Genomic DNA, 15156 nt, shown 5'->3' with positions numbered 1-15156 from the left:
ACTGACTCTTCTGTGCTTACCGAGCCTGCATGCAAACTCTGATTCAGTGGAATAAGAAATAAAAGAACTGGTTTTTTAATTAAAAAAAAAAATGCAAGGAACTTAGATGTGAACAACCAAGTTAGTGAGACGTTATGATTGAAATTTCAAATGAGCAAATGCCAAATGTGCCAAATGCAGTCCCCCCTGTCCTGCCCGCATCCCATGTGCCTAATGTGCCTGGTGTCCTGCTTTACAGACTGCCATAAAGTGAGGCAGAAAGGGGCTTCATTAGTTTCTATGGAAAATACAGCTTTGAACATCCTAATTTTGTTTAGTTTAAATCTTAACCATAATATTTATATTAATGCTATTTATTATAATTTATTTTTATTTAAACACATACACAGAAGTACAATAAAATAAAGTTGTATTAGGCTATTTTAAAAAACAAAAACCACAGACCAGATAAGAAAGATAGAAGACATCTTTCATGTGGAAAGATGGCTGTGGGTCACTAGACACTAACACAAGAAACAGCAATTTGCTCTTGCACCAAGGAACAATAAAAAGGCGTTTAAACACTTAGACGAGGAGTTGTGAAGGCAGAGCAGGATTAATTCCACAGGAAGGAATGATTCCTCACTCTTCCACTTGAGCACAAAAAAGAAACATAAAAAACCACAACCCTGTCTCGTTTCTCTAGGAAAAACCAGTCTTTTTCATGCTTTGAAACAGGATGTTGCTTTTTCACATCCATTAATTTATTTACCAAACACTGAATCTCCCCATAGATTTTAAGGTTAATAACATAATTTTGCTTGGATAAGTCCTTGTTCTGCTATCACACACCAAAATGACATTAAAACCTGGGCTAATGACCCCAAGGGTCAGAAGATGCACCATGTTGGTACCTGAGTTATTGCAGTGATTAATCACATTATTTCTCAGTGTGTCATTCCCCAGCAGCTGGCCAGTCCCAAACTCTTCCCACCCTGAGATAAAACGGCTGATTTCACATGAAGCAGAAAAAAAGAAATGCCAATAGCTGCTAATAGCAACAGCTTAAACCTTGCAAGGACTCTGCCATCTCCACTGGTGACTCAGAAGAGGAAACACAACCAGGGTTTCCAGCAGCAGGAGAACCACGGCACCATAAGGTCAGGTAAAGCAAAGAATGGGAAATGGGCCAATCAGGGGTAAAACGGTCCTTTTTTAAGAAAATATAAACTCACTGTAAAGGGGCAAGTTCCACTTTGTGTCCTCTTATGCAAACCTCCTCCTGCCTTGATGCTTCCAACTACAGCCAGCACCTGGCCTCCAGCGGCCAGCATGGCAACACCCACGGGGCATACCATGGCCTGAACTGCTTTTATTGAGTAACAGCAGAATTGAAACAGTGGGGGAAACAAAGTGCGGCTGGGATGCAGCGGGCTGGTCCACGGTACTGAGTGTGCACATGGCGCGTCACCCAGGGTGAGTGGGGAGCACGGCTCAGCACACACCGTCACAGCCAGGATGGCTTCACCGGGGAGAGGCAGAGCCATGCTCATCCTTGGCTGCCAGGGATGAGCAAGAAGACAAAGCTGGGGGAGGTTTCTGTTCTGGCAGAAGTCTCCAGAATACCAACACTAATTGACAAATGCTTCTAAAACATTGTTATACTCCTATGACTATGACACCCAAATGGAAATGACCTTCCTCCCGAGGATGAGGAATTACGCTGGCAATGGACACAAACTCTCTCCTTCAAACAAGCCGGCGAGCTGCAGTCCCCACAGACAGCAGTCCATCGTGCATCGTGGCTGAATTGCTACAAGCCGATGCTAGAAACAAGCTTCAGTCTCCTGGACCTGCATGTTTCACGGCAACATCCCAAGAAAAGAAAAACTGAGGAATAAATGGAATTCGAAAATTGTGTTGGTAAAGAAAAATGTTACTATTAAACAATTAAAAATGCATGTCCACACACTGCAAAGACAAAGGAGACACTCAGCCCCGTGGTCATCAAGACAGGAATACAGTCATCTTCAGGTGCTTGGCTGATGGGGAGCACCATGCTCACGAGACACCATGGTCCCTCAGACCCAGACGCAGCCTAAGAAAGGACTCCTGTGGTTTGGACCACACTTCTTATGTCCCAGCTCCCACCCACTGCTCTCCAGGGAGCACCGCTGCTTCAACCAAGAGGATATCTGAAGTAACAACTCAGGGAATAACACTCTGCAAAGCACATGCTTTCCTCCAGAGGTGCTCAGAAGCACTGAGAGGACTCATAGCTCCAGGTGAGGAGAGGATGTGTTTCAGGCCGTGCCACAGACAGCCATGGGTGAGGGTGGAGCTTCATCATCTGTCCCTGGAACAGGCCACCACGAGAGGCTGAAGGAGATCAGAACAAGCTCATGGAGCTGCCTCCATCCCCACCAGTCACCCTTTCAGCCTCACATCCCTGCCTCTCACCCATCCTGCCTGTACCAGGCGGTGGCAATGCCACAGCACATCTTTCTACTCCCCCATCCCAAATTTCCCAACCTCCTTCCTGAGGAGGTCTCCCTCCCTGCTTGCCTCCACCCCTCGGGAGCAGAAACTGCTCCACATACACAGCAGAGGCTGGTGAACGGCATTCCCGAGCCGGCTGCAAGGAGACAGCTCCGGCTCCCGAGACATTGTTAGTGAACTCCGACCCTGGTCCTGAGGGCGGGGGGACCTGTGGCTCGGAATAGGGACGGGATAAAGGCATTTCTCAACCCTGAATGAGCTACAGCTGTTACTCACATTACCACTGGGTAACACCAAGCATGGGAAAAAGCTCTCTGCAGTGTCGGTGCGGTCCCAGGTTAGCTGACAGTCCTCCCACGGGGTACCCCAGCTCCTCCTACACCTGGGGGATCTTTGCAGTAGGTCATTCTGAAACTACACTTTCCCTTTCCCAAACACACACCAAAATTTCCATTTTCTGGACAACAGCAAGCTGACTATCTGTTGGCTGTGGCTTTTCTGCCATGAGCTGGTGCAGGGTTGCGAGCTGCCCCTGCCTGCGCAGGCACTTTGACCAGGAGGTCCTGCAAGGCTTTCACCACCTCCTCGCAACTCCTACAGCATCTTTTCCTCCAGTCTCAGCAAATGCCATTTTGTCCCACTCACGTTCACTGCAGCGTTACTGCAATGACCATTCTCCACCCATGCCATGGCCGCTTGCCCCTCTCCGCCCTGTCCCTGCCTTTCCTCTCACTCTCAAACCCAGCATCAGCTGCTTTACTGGCCTCTCCCATTCCACCCATCACTTCTCATTCAGTGTTGAGGGGCCTGTTTCACTTCTGGTCCATTCATATCTTATCGCGACATTCAACTGCCTCTTGCTGTAAGAGAAGTATTTTCACATCCTCATCATCTCAGGATTGTCAGGACCTCTGCATCTTGCTGACCAGACCTGTCTCCTCATGCTCTCCCTTCTGTCTCCGTCTTTATACTTACAGAATAAATTCTGCGGGGTAGGCATCTGCCTTTTGCCCTGTGCTTGTACTGCATTCACCATATTACTATTACAATGCTACTAGCAGAGTTCCTCAAGAACTCAATATCGACCCCATTATGTTTCACACCCAGAAGACATTGCAGGCTGGTGTAAGTCACTGGTTTGCTGGCTGCTTACCGGCTTCCTAAGAACAATGTTGAAAGGAAGCAAAAGTGACTCAAAGATACGCCCAACTAGCATCATCTGGATAGACAGTCTATCCAGATAGACTCCAGCACAGACTGGAGTCTCATGCTGAAGGAAGATCAGTGACAGTGATGGCCACATTGCTGAGCTAAATCTTCCAATATTAAACCAATTTCAATTAGAGGTCACAAACAAGAAATGCAGTCACGCTCCTGTTTGAGACGTACTGCTCACGCAGTCTGAAGCTGCTCTTCAGTAAATAATTTGTCCTGTGACCTTCATGCTACAGGTCCTCCCAAGGAGAGGTAAGGTGAGAGGGAGAGAAAAGCATTCTCGGGAGAGTTGGAGCTCTACTTCCAGTTTCAGCTGCCGGACTGCTGTGACTCAGTGACAGTTTGAGCTTTTATTGGAAAAGGAAACATTTTTTACTTTCCTGGTTGCAGACAAACAAAAGATTCTTTAGTACTTAAAGAAAAAGCCAAAGTTGCTTTCCTGCCTCAACTTATTATTAGTTTTTAAATTCACATAATTTTTTACTTTGCCTCACTATTTTTCACTGTTTAGTGTTAATCACACTAAACCTTTCAGACAGCCTTTCAGACATAATTCTTGTGACCAGAGCAGAACTAAATGCACTGTGTGTTAGAGGAAACAAAAGGACCAGTTAAAGATTTGCAGCCACTCTAGATAAAAGAAGAGGGATATTTTAATTAGACTGGCCCTTCTACAGATCATGTCCAAACCACATCAAATACATACAAATACTGACTGCAGGAAATTAAAGTTGGAGACTTAAAAATATGAATAAATCACGGAATTCTCACACTTAACTTTGTCCTCTGACCCCCAAGGTCTCCTTTCCTGATCCACGTTCCTAACACGAACAGAATGTTAGTCGACCTGCCAGAAGAGGCTGTGCTCTCACCTCCACATGCCCACACAGCCCAAAAGCAATGAGCTCTCTCTCCACATCACTGCCCATTTGGATGTGCATTACTGTAATTATTTCTCCAGTCACAATGGGCCGAATCAGTGCTACTCAGAAGGCCTTGGCTCACAATTAGGCTCGCCTCCTCTTGCTGGGGTTTGGGTGAATGATGCCTCTCCCATCCCCGCGGGTCATCCTAGGCTTCTCACAGCCCCCTGCGATGCAGCTGCAGGCACTGTCCTTGGCATCCCCCTGGAAGATGCTCTGCTGAGCCACGCTGGAACAAAAGCAGTACTTCCTCCTTGGGGGATCTGTGCAAAATATCCAGAGATAAAAATCAGTGCAGAATTAGGAGACCTCAGTAAATGAGTACAAACTAAATAGCTCTGGATTGTGTAAATCATTCACCTAAAACCATTCATATTAGAAAAGCAGTACTTCAGTTGTACTGGGACAATAACCGAGGGAGGGGTATGGCATTTCCACATTGAAGAGGCAAAGGGTAAAGATGGGGAGGATGTTAAGTGAAAGTACCACAGAATCAAGCAGCTTGGGGTGATAACTGCGTGTTTCATAAGGTAGATATCAACACCCACCCCTCTTATCTTTGCTGTGCACAAAAAAGAGGCACTAGCCTAGCTGATGATCATAGACTGGCTTCAACACAATAGAGCAGGCACTGCTGGCTCTTCCAAGGGTGAGATAAACTGTCAAGTGAATTGGAGATTAACTATCCAGATGTAAATGAATTCATTGCTATGCAACTGATAGGGCTCAGGCCTGGTTTAGTGCAGGATGGAGTCAGGTTTGGAGAGCTCTCTCAATGGCCAAAGAATTTATAACCTGTATTCATGGCACTCTCTGCAAAGGACCGCCTAACAATGCATGAGCTTGCAAGCATTGTTCCTTTTGAAGGGCTTCACCACTCCACCCCCACTCCTCTGCCCCCAATTTACTTCCCTCCTCCCTGGATCCCCCAACAGACCGGCTCCGCACCCTTCCCTCCTCCTGATCACACAGGAAGAAAGCTGGGGGGAGGTGACCTCTGCAGCAGAATTTGCTATTCATGTTCCGTCCCCCCTCACAAATCCTTAACTTCTTGTCTCTTTTTAATCTTTTTTCTCTTGAGAAAGAAAAGATCAAAGGGCTTGGGGCTGATGCTTTCTGAACTAGGCACTTCTTGCCATGGGAAAACAGCAACGGGGAAGGGCTACACAAAGATGCTTGTGACTGGGGGTGGGGGGGGAGATGATGGGACAGGACTTTCTTCCATAGAAATGCTTTCTGAAAGCCTTTACCAAGCAGCCCTGCAAAGTAAGATCCAGCTATCCAGCATCCATCCCAGCCCACCAGGCCCAGCTAGGATACCACAGCCGCAGCAACGAGAGCACATTTTGTTTCAGGGTCACACATGAATGCTGTTAATGTCTTCCAACACTGAGGAGGGAAATCTGGAGTCCAGGTGTGCACTGGACTGCATGGCCCACAGCCACCACCAGCAGGTCCCTCCTGTGGTAACTGGAGCATGGGAGCAGTGCAGACCTTGTTTGTAGGCCACTCGTTTCTCCTGGGTTCCTTAGGAATGCATTTTCAAGAGAAGAAGAAACAGATGCACTCACACGACTGCTCCAAGCACAGAGGAAAAAAACCACCAAAGCAAGTGCATGCAGAGCTGTTCCGCATGCCTTGGCCTCACCACATGCACACAACGGACGGAGCTTCACCTTCACATCTGCATCTGCACCCTGACCTCGAGCTGCCAAGCCTGTGCAGGGCTACAGGCAGAGGCTGCCTTTCAAAGTTTTATTTAAAACATTCCCTAGTTCCAAAAAGACAAAGGATTATGCTCTGTATTTCCCAGAGATCCATCATTGCTATGGAGGAGAGTTAAAAGTTTCTATATTCACAGAGAAGAAAGGGGAGGTAACGCAAAATACTTCCATCTCCCAAACTGGCTGTGATGAGAGTTTATCTCATGGCAGGATTTTGAGGTCCCTAGGTACCTTTCCAGGGCAATGTGGATTTTTCCCTCATTCAGTAATCCTAGTTTGTCATTGGCTGTCTTCTGCCAAGGTAGATGAGTCACAAAGCAGAAGCTGCACACAAATTAGAGATTTGTACCAAAGCATTGATATCAAATATTTCAGGGAAAAAAGTGCTCCTGGCCCAAAGGTTTGTGTGAGTTTCCAGCTGGAGATGGAACTTCAAAGCAGAGGCTCAAATCTCTAATGAGGGAACAAGCCTGCTGAGAAACCTTTAATCATTGTCGCTTGGACAAGCAACACACAAATAATCTGCCTTTCAGAGGTCTCCTGCTCCTGGGAAGTAGCTGTTTTGCACTTTTGTTTTGGAAAAATGTTACCTAGGCTTGAAGAACTGATCTGAATTAAGTTTTTTACTTTAAACCTGAAATCAAGACTTGCTGGCACAGAAGGGGGAATCTGCAAAGACTATTCAATTGTCCAGGTTCAGTCCCACCATCTCCTTTTCTAAAGGAAATCCCTTGTTTCTCTTCCTGTTCATCTACCCCGAGGACCATGACCCCTCCAGGACTCTTCAGAGGGAGGCTGGGTCACCAGTGCCTAGTTCTTCTCCGACACTTCTGCTCTGGTCCCTGCTTTGCATTCTGCTTGTGCAAGAGCTCTCATGGACTTTACAGTCTCTTTCATGTACCACTGTCCTCTTTCAGAAGGTCTTGGCACTTTCGTGCTCTGCAACAAATAAAACATCCTTCTGATCTCACTGGTAAATGACCTCTCCAGAGCCTTCAAGCTCACCAGTATTGAGCAGTTGAGGCACAATTGTCTCACTGTTCTTCCAACTCTGGGATGCACAGGACAGGGCAGGATCTGAGGCTTGCTTCATGCATTTAATGTTAAATTATTTTAGGAACAGCCTTACTTGTACTGCATTGACAAAAGCTCATTTCTTGGCCAGTTTACACTCAAACCCACAGGCCTGAAGTCATGTCAGGCATACGTCTCTACACACCAATGACCACATGTCCCAACCCTACCTTCTCATACAGCAACTTCTGATTCAACTCAGTAACGTTAGATTAAAATCTGCTAAATGTGTTGCAGTGTAAATTCTGTGAGGGCTTCACTAACATGCACCACAAATGAACTGCAGCACCCACAGTGCTGCAACAAATTATAGGTCTTACAGGAACACTGAAAATTCACACGACTTTTCTGCCTTCGAAGCTGGTTTCCTGACACAGACTTTAAGAATGTGTTTCCTCTGTAGGCTCAACAAATGCCTGAAACATGCTGGTGAGCCAAGGAGAACAGCTGCCTCTCTTCAGATTTGAACTACTTTCACCACCACCCCCAAAACCAAGCACAGGAGCGTTCTCATTATTAGAGAGGATAAGTGTTTGTGCTGAAAGAAAAATGTAAATTGCTCTAAGAGAGATGCCAAATTAGCACAAGTGACCCACGACCAGAAATGCAAAAATCCTCTAGTGGAGATTTAAAGGCAGTTGAATGTCTCACCAAATTAGCTCTGAGGCTGCCATGATAACAAGCCTCCTCTTGCACTCGTGCTACAATCGCTATAAAACAGTTGTCGTTCCAAAGCATTTCTGATTAATTTTGCTCTACCACTGGGGAAAAAAATGCAAAATGTCACCATCATAAAACTGCCAGATGTGTGTGTTCAGTTAAATCATACAGACCCTTCAGGTGACAAATGTCTCCCACGTCCTCCTGGCTTTGCCACTGCACTGCAAACCAGGTCCTTGGCTCTTCTGCCAAGTCCCGAGTTTCTTTTGAGCCAGAATAACAGTCCTGCTAAACCCAGATGAGGCTCTGTAAAATGGATTATTGCCCAAGAGAGGTAAGCAAAAGACACAAGCTGCAGTGTGACAATACAGCAAATCCAGCAGCAAAGCTTCTGCTCTGGGATCAAAGGCAGCGCAAGCACATGACACGAAGCACTAACACAACACAAAATTAGGGAGCCAGTTCATATTCTTACAAAAAAAAAAATTAAAAATTGAAACTGACTTGTCCTGGCTGGCTTTTGGCTGGAAGGGTACTGCCTGCCAGTGCTTCCTGACACATCAGTCACTCTCTGTCCCCTTCCAGCTGGCACTGGGATAAGTGATCCTGCCCTTCACACCAGTGGACAGCATGCAACCATACACCCAGCCCAACCGTACAACCCACTGGCCCACAGCAGGAATGGTGGTAACAAATCGCTCCTCTTTAACGGTCACCTAAAGATGATCTGCACTCAGGCCTTCTGGGAAGAAAATGTCATTTTCACACAGGTCTGTATGTCATCATAAGGATCCAGACAAGTGCCAAGCCCTCCTGTTTTTCCTTTCTCTTGTCAGTAACAACTTACTGTTTTTTCCCAGTACGTCCATGCGTGCTCAGAAAGAAACCCAGCAGGTCAAAAGTGTTTTTGATGGAATACTATAGACCTAAAGTATTTGATTAGCAATTTGTCATGAGATAAGTACTAAAAGCACACTGTAAGAACATTAAGAAACACCACATCTACAAGATACAGAAAGGCTGTAGTAACACACACAATGTAGAAACACAGGATGCACAGAGAGAAAACCCCTTGGTGGCACTGAATGCAACTAAGGCTTTTTGGGAACATTGCTGCATGTCTCCATAAGCTGAAAAACTACAGTGTTACCATTATTAAAATACTCCCTATAAGGAGAAAAGCAGGGCCAATGCTCCAAGGAGACATGCATGCAAGCCTTGTTCCCTTTCTAAACATGAATCCTGATGAATATGTGACCTTTTTATGACTCCTTCCCTACTAACAAACTGGCTTCACAGAAAGAATGTGAATATACATTTGAAGCATATATTAGCAGAAACTGAATTGTGAAGATGTAAACTTCAGAATCTGTGTCAGAAACCTACATTTATCAGTTATTTCCATCCAGACAGGGGACAGAAATAAATCAATTGATGAATTCAACCTTTCAAACTCCCAAAGTCTTCAATGAGCACCTTGAGTGAACTTTAATGAAGGCATAGATAAAGATTTGTTGACTGAGGCTGAATTCTTCTTAGCAGCCCAGAGGAGAGGGACACACGAATCCCCCTAAACTTGGTGGGAGTTGGGTTCCTCACGTCCACAGCCACCAACAAAACAGCCACATCTGGAGTTCCTCAGCAAGCAATCTTAAAACCAACACAATAAACAAGCATAACAAAGCTGCAAGCTGTCTTCAGATAATTTCTACACAGAAATGAAGTTTGTATTAGTAAAAGGTTTGTACGTTCCTCATTCTCAGGGGAAAGCCCTAAAGCACATGCAGCAGGTCCATGCAACGCCTAGGTGAACCAGCATGATGCAGGACATGCTCTCTTCTCAAACAGCAGCTCCCCACTTGGCACCAGCCTGCTCCCACTGAGAGCCCAGAGGTGGCACTGCCAACGTGCCACCAGTCACAACGCCGTCTGAAACGCACGTCTGAAACATGGCAGCTCAGCAGGACTTGCCCAACTGCACCCCACAGGGATTTCAAGTGCAGGCAGGGGGATTCCTCACACTGCACCCCTATGTGGGAGCTAAGAGTACAAGCAATGGAGACGGGGCAAGACGTGGCGCTGCTCCCTGACACACAGCAGCCCTGGCTTCCAACAGAACGGGCACCTCCGGGCCAGCAAAGCCGATACTGCCCACACCACCGCAGCCCGCGTCTGCTTTCATCAGGCCCATAGGCAGGAAGCCACATCGCCAAGAGGAGAGTCCCATTTTGGTTTCCCCAGTGCCCTGAGCTGCAGCATGCTGTGAAGTGTGGCGAACACCTTTTCCTCCGGCTTTTCCTCCTCATTCCTGTCTCGTCTTTACTTTCTCACTACCTGTTGGGTGATGCTTTTATAGCAGCATCTATCACTGTAGCATCCAAGTGCATCACAGGAAGACAGAAAGCCCTCAAAGGCCTAATTTTCTTCCCAACTTTGTCATTTTGCTTTTGCATTTCAACTACTTTCATGACAACAGGCTGTGAAGCCATGAAGATCATTGTAGCGGGCAGCGAGCAAGGAAGAGAGCTGTTGTTACAAGCATACGCTTTTCTCTAATGGCAGCTTGGAAAAGTACTGAATCACATTTCTTGTCCAAATGTGCTCTACTCTGCCGTCTTGCATTAAGCGGTGAGTAAATAGTTTCCCATAAAAGCCCAAGGGCCTGTGAATGAGCCCAACAGAATCTTATTCCCTCTTTAACTTCCAAAAACCATTAACTTCTCCCTCTTTATAACTGCCCCAACTGGTAGCGATTTTTGGAAACAAGCCTCTTCAGCAGAGGAGCAGGAGCTGTAAGGCTGGAGGTGGCCAGGGCTGCAGCCCGGGAAGCCATCCGGCAGTATCCCCTGCACCCTGCCACTGGCTCTGCGGCACGGGGACCTGCACCGCAGCGGGTGCACTGGCTGAGCCCATGGGCAGGTAAGCACAGCCGAAAAGTGGCGGCTTTCTGCAGCGACAGGGAGTTTCCTGGAAGAGCGGCGTGGCAAGCCCAGTCCTGGATGGCGTCTCGCTGCAGGACTCCCTCTCCTTGGCTGTAATTCCTCCATCTCAACAGCAAGTTCAGAAAATAACATAATGAAAATAGTCTTTTTTTTTTTCTCTTTTCTTTTCTTCTTTTTTTTTCCATTGCTCATTTTATTTTACTGAGCTACTGCATACGGAGCCGAATCTTTATTTTGGCTCATGTCCTCTTGCAATATCATTACCCGCGCGCAAAGGAAAAGCCCTCTGGAGATTTCCAATCCAAACAGGCCCTTGTTTTATCTACAACTATTTGAGTACATGACCTCAGATAACCCCGTGGCCAACTGTGTGCCAAATTCAAACTGCAGCCATGGGAACTTTAAATACAGACAAGGTTTTCCAGCTTGCCTCCAAAGGGAAGACGTTGAGTTTCTTGATCTCTTTGGGTCTGATGGAGCCGGGAAGCCGGGCTGTGCCCACGGGAGCACATCCCCAGAGCCGCAGTGGCACCACCGTGCCACTGAGTTCTCCTCCGCCGCGGGAAGCTGTTCAGTTTAGGCAGCAGCACAACTGGCCTCTGCTACGTACAAACAGTCACTGTCCCCTTTGCATCTCAGGGTACTGCTCTGGCTTCAGATTACTGAAAAGACAAACAGCGCACTTGGGCCAACAGACTCATATGTAAGACTGTGTTTGGATTACTCTGGACAGGGGAGGTTTTTCATCTTCATTAGCCTGCTGTTCACAGCCATATCCACAGCTTCTCACTGGGTCAGAGCCTCCCTGCTCCCTACTGCTGTTTATGAATCTAAATAAATCAGTTAATCTTGTATTTTGAATGAAACGCAGGAGACTTTGGCAGCTGGTGTTTCACAGACATTCAGTGCATGTGGGTACCTAACTCCGCAAGTCCTTAGAAAACACCAGCCCAGAGAATTTAGGCACCAGAATCAGTGATAAGTATTTTTCACAGCAGTGACCACTTGCTTTTTCTCCCCAGATCAATACTTCTTCATGTTACCAAAAATGCATTAATATGAAAGAGGAGAATGAATCCTAGAGCTGAACACAAGCACAGAGGAAAAAAATCTCTCAAGCTCTAGGAACAGCACAGGAATTCGGTCTTGACAGTCTCCATATCAGTTTCCGACACTGTCACGCTGAACACATGCCCACATTATTTCATGTCGGGAACCATCCTCAGTGAGAAGAGCACAGCCCGGCGACCCCTCAAGAGCTGCTCTGTTTCTCCTCACTGGGATTTCCCTGTCTGTGCAATGGGGCACTCGCCCCCATGGAGCCAGGCTGAGGACATGAGCTCGTTTCGCAAGCAGCTCTCCCAGCTGCACGCCATTTGCTTCCCGGGGCACGCTAGGCTTCCTGGGACACAGTGCAGAAACACAGACTTTAAAATAAGCATTTACGCAGAGGCGGCTTCAACACAGGGATGGGAGGCAGGACTTAGACGCTAGGCTTTGCTTTTGCACCTTGAGCAGCCCCGTTGCCTCAGTCGGGGCCCCTGGGCACCGCAGCTCCTGGAGCAAGACTGGATCCAGTAACCAGCTGCTGGGCAGGCTGGCCACACAAACCCGGGGCATCGGCTGTATGCAACCATACATTCATATGCATTATCTAGAGACCTTTGCATTTCAAGGCTGTTGTTATTTTGATCTTTACAACCCCTGGAAAAAATGGGTTCAATTAAGTCTCATCATTAGGAATTTACATAAGGTCACTTCAAGGCTTCGTGCATTTCCTCTGGTTCAGATCTCAGTGCTCTTGGTGTTTCCCCTCTTCATTTATAACCTTCTTGCTGTAGGGCATTCCGAGTAAATCATCCACCACTAGTTTCCTCTCTTCAGCAACATGCATCAAGTTTTTCATTCAGGCTAAATGAAGCTTCAACTACTCTGTACAACAGTAGCCCAGTTAAAGACACAGCATCATTTTGGGAGATGGCAGATTTCCCCTCAATAAAAAAAAAAGAAATTATTTTAATACAGAAGAGAATGTATTAATTTTGATTCCTTTAGCAGGAGGAAAGATTTTGTTGCATTTGGTAGCACAAGTGCAAGCTATGAACCAATTCTTACCTATTCTCTGGGAAATTCATTTGCTAATCACCGAGAAGAGCCCTTTTCAGCATGAATAAATTGGGAAACGCACTCAGAAGCTGTGAACTGTATTCAGCCACGATGCAAAACTGTGGTCAGGTGCACATTGGCTACAAGCCGATCAAAATGGTACGGTTTCTGTTTACATGGGAATAAGGACCCACCTGACTGCATACTTCATTTATAAAGCTGAAGATCAAATTTGAACCAAAACAGATTTTGAACTGCCAGAAGGGTCCAAAATTAATGGATATTAACAGGGCAGGGCTAAGACAGGCTGAGGCTTCATCTCCTGAACTGAGACCAGACAGCCATGGGGGACAGGCCACCCATCCCAGTGAGCCCCTCCCTAGCACACTGCGCAGCACCAGCCAAATTCTCTTCATTTAGCAGGGACTGGACAGACAAGGGCTGTTGAAGCGCTGGCCTGAGCTCTTTCAGCTGTGGGCTCGCAAGGGCTTTGGCCAGCATAAGCCCATGCTGACACAGCAGAGGCAGAGTCCTCCTGCCCCCCTCCTGCGCGGACACACATCTGGGCAGCTGCAGAGTGAACCAGACTGGGGAACTGAGCTGGGTTAAAATTAACCATCTGGTTTTGACAGGTCCGTTTCAACTAGGATCAGTTCCCTGATCCAGCGACCCTGCAGTTAAACAAGCACTTGTGTTGGGACAAGGGGGGCTTAGAGAGGCACCAGGGTAGGGGAGAGGTGAGAGAAGAGGCAGGGCTTCATCTGGCAGCAGTGTCCACCAACACCAACTTAAAACTTTCATGAAATCACAGTATAAGAGTCCCAGTCCCATTTCCAACAGACCCTCAGTGATCCTCCAGTGTTTTTCTGCCTCTCCTCTGAAAATGGCATGTAGGAGCCCAGTTCATTCAGACATCATTCACATTCCTATTTGTAACCCATAAATATCACTGTACCATCACTATGCACTAGGGGAGAATGAACCTTGTCCTATGTCTGATACAGACCCTGGCTTAATTTTTCAAAGCCTTTCATATTTTCCTGTGACTTTCAAAAAGGATATTTTTCAATGTTAAAATGCAATAATGCCTCAAACCGGTGGGGATACTTTCCACCTAACCTTCTTCCTCTATTTATTCCATGTCCTCTACTGACACAGCTATCTCTCTTCTGCTAAGCAACCAGCTATATACGCATGGATGACCCTTTGCAACTGAAAAAATAACTAGGCTGATGCAGCTTAGGTAGGAGAATCTGACTGTGTGCATTCCTCCTGCGGCTGGCCCCAGGAAAAGGACACCCTGCCACTTTTAAACCTGGGAGGTCTTTGAGAGTTTGGCAGAAATCCCCTGGGAGGCCCGTCATTAGCCATTTAAAACTGTCTATAGTATAGGGCTGAATTGAAGCGTTGGACAAAGCCCCTGCAGAGCTATCTGTCAGGAAAGGCTCCTGATACTGGCAGGGGCTGTTAACAGTAACAATGACGACAATATAGTGGGGATTTTCAGGGGTGGGGACTTCAAAGAAACCCTAAAGAGGTATTTTTCATTAAAAAGTAAGAAAGCAGCTGAGTATTGTTTTTGGCCCTAAAGCTGAATATGAATGTTACTGCAGTAAGTCACAGATCAGCGACAGCATAAATTGACATCGATTTAAATTTGCGTGTGCTGCTTTTCTGTACTGCTCCCATTACATCAGTTTTGCATTACCTGGCCAAGACAGCAGCCCTTGGACCATCCTTCAGGCTGATTACCTGGGGATCCTCCAGTGCTTATAAACATCAATAAGCAGCCAGAAAGCCCCTTATGATGGCTACTACGTGCCATTGTTGTGATCTTACAGACGGATGGTCTAGTGCCATACTGGCATGTTAGTTCAGGGTTTCAGACTGAACCCCTTGGTCACCTGCAGCCTCCCCACTGGAGACGTGAGCCTGTGTCTGTGCAGGAATGGCATGGAAACCATGGCTGGCAGGCAGGAAGAGTCAGGAAGGGCTGCTGGTCCACAGGGACTTTTCTGCATTGAAACTCCATAT

General features: G+C 46.8%; 1 protein-coding gene across 10 annotated transcripts in view; it reads right to left on the bottom strand.

Moving 5' to 3' along the window:
* Window positions 1-15156, bottom strand: part of EXD3 (exonuclease 3'-5' domain containing 3) — a 295489-nt gene that overhangs the window by 111024 nt on the left and 169309 nt on the right. For 2 of the 10 annotated variants that reach the window (XM_052815034.1, XM_052815039.1), the window contains one exon: window positions 4042-4879. The exons of 4 other annotated variants lie outside the window; for them this stretch is intronic. In XM_052815034.1, the coding sequence (XP_052670994.1) occupies window positions 4760-4879 (120 nt within the window). In that variant the 3' untranslated portion in view covers window positions 4042-4759. Of the gene's footprint in view, window positions 1-4041; window positions 4880-5866; window positions 6144-11177; window positions 13008-14830 lie in introns of those variants that run through there. 4 more of the 10 variants (XR_008239335.1, XR_008239338.1, XR_008239337.1 and 1 more) reach the window with 4 other exon arrangements.

The sequence above is a fragment of the Harpia harpyja genome, chromosome 19 (genome assembly GCF_026419915.1).
Source record: "Harpia harpyja isolate bHarHar1 chromosome 19, bHarHar1 primary haplotype, whole genome shotgun sequence".
In the NCBI taxonomy this organism is placed as follows: domain Eukaryota; kingdom Metazoa; phylum Chordata; class Aves; order Accipitriformes; family Accipitridae; genus Harpia; species Harpia harpyja.
The sequence above is the reverse complement of the archived record's forward strand: the minus strand, read 5'-3'. Positions and strand labels throughout refer to the sequence as shown.